The 1,043-nt window shown below is 40.1% G+C and overlaps 1 protein-coding gene across 1 annotated transcript; it reads left to right on the top strand.

The window, feature by feature from the left end:
* Positions 1 to 746: 746 nt before the first annotated feature.
* SARC_17072 (methylase MraW) lies at positions 747 to 945 on the top strand (the record flags this gene model as incomplete). Its single annotated transcript, XM_014288826.1, has 1 exon — positions 747 to 945. A coding segment is annotated over one exon (199 nt), but the record flags the coding sequence as incomplete, so codon positions are not given.
* Positions 946 to 1,043: the final 98 nt, after the last annotated feature.

Raw genomic sequence — 1,043 nt, 5'->3', positions numbered from 1 at the left:
CCTAAATAGTAGCGTGGCAAAAATATTCAAATTGAATTGATCTTTTCTCCGAATATCAAGTTCATGTGTGCGTTTTCTTTGGCAGCATATCGTATTCTGTAGCTTCGACGGGCTCTGGTCGCCGGATACACAGTTCAATGTATGATTGCGTTGGTTGTATGATAAGCCGCGCACAGTTCTCCTCCGAAAGATTTGAGCAATTCGAATGAACATACACATGCACTCAGGCATAGATAAAGAGATACAGAAGTGCGCGTGTGTGTATACATCATCAACATAAAAAATAACAATGAAACAACAGTACAAATGCACATGCACATACACTCAGGCATACACGAAGGAGATACAGAAGTGCGCGTGTGTGTATACATCATCAACATAAATATTAACAATGAAACAACAGTACAAATGCACATGCACATACACTCTGGCATACACAAAGAGAAACAGTAGAGCGCGTATGTATATACATCATCGACATAGTCGTTAACACTGAGACAACAGTACGAATACGTACTTGCGTATATCCAGCCAATCACGAACGACACAGAGGGGCGTGTATATATATCCCGCATCATCTTAACTATTCATTCCGAGATAACGATACAAACACACACGTATAAACATACAGTAACACACGCACGTATAAATATGCACTATCACACACACGTATAAACATGCATTAACATACACACGTATAAACATACATTAACACACACACACGTATAAACATGCATTCGTCGCAGGGATGATACGGTTGGCGCTATCCTATTCGACGTGGGGGTGTCATCTATGCAGCTAGATGTTGCGGAGAGAGGCTTCTCCCACTCACGCAACGGTCCCTTAGACATGCGCATGGGCCCCAATGACGAGGTCACCGCCGCAGATTTGGTCAATAACTTATCCGAGGAAGAACTGAAGACGATCATCCGAAAGGTACGTTAAATATATGTGTATGTATATATATATATATATATATATATATTTATATATATATATATATATATATGTGTGTGTGTGTGTGTGTGTGTGTGTAGTATGTA

The sequence above is a fragment of the Sphaeroforma arctica genome (genome assembly GCF_001186125.1).
Source record: "Sphaeroforma arctica JP610 unplaced genomic scaffold supercont1.9663, whole genome shotgun sequence".
In the NCBI taxonomy this organism is placed as follows: Eukaryota; class Ichthyosporea; order Ichthyophonida; genus Sphaeroforma; species Sphaeroforma arctica.
The sequence above is the reverse complement of the archived record's forward strand: the minus strand, read 5'-3'. Positions and strand labels throughout refer to the sequence as shown.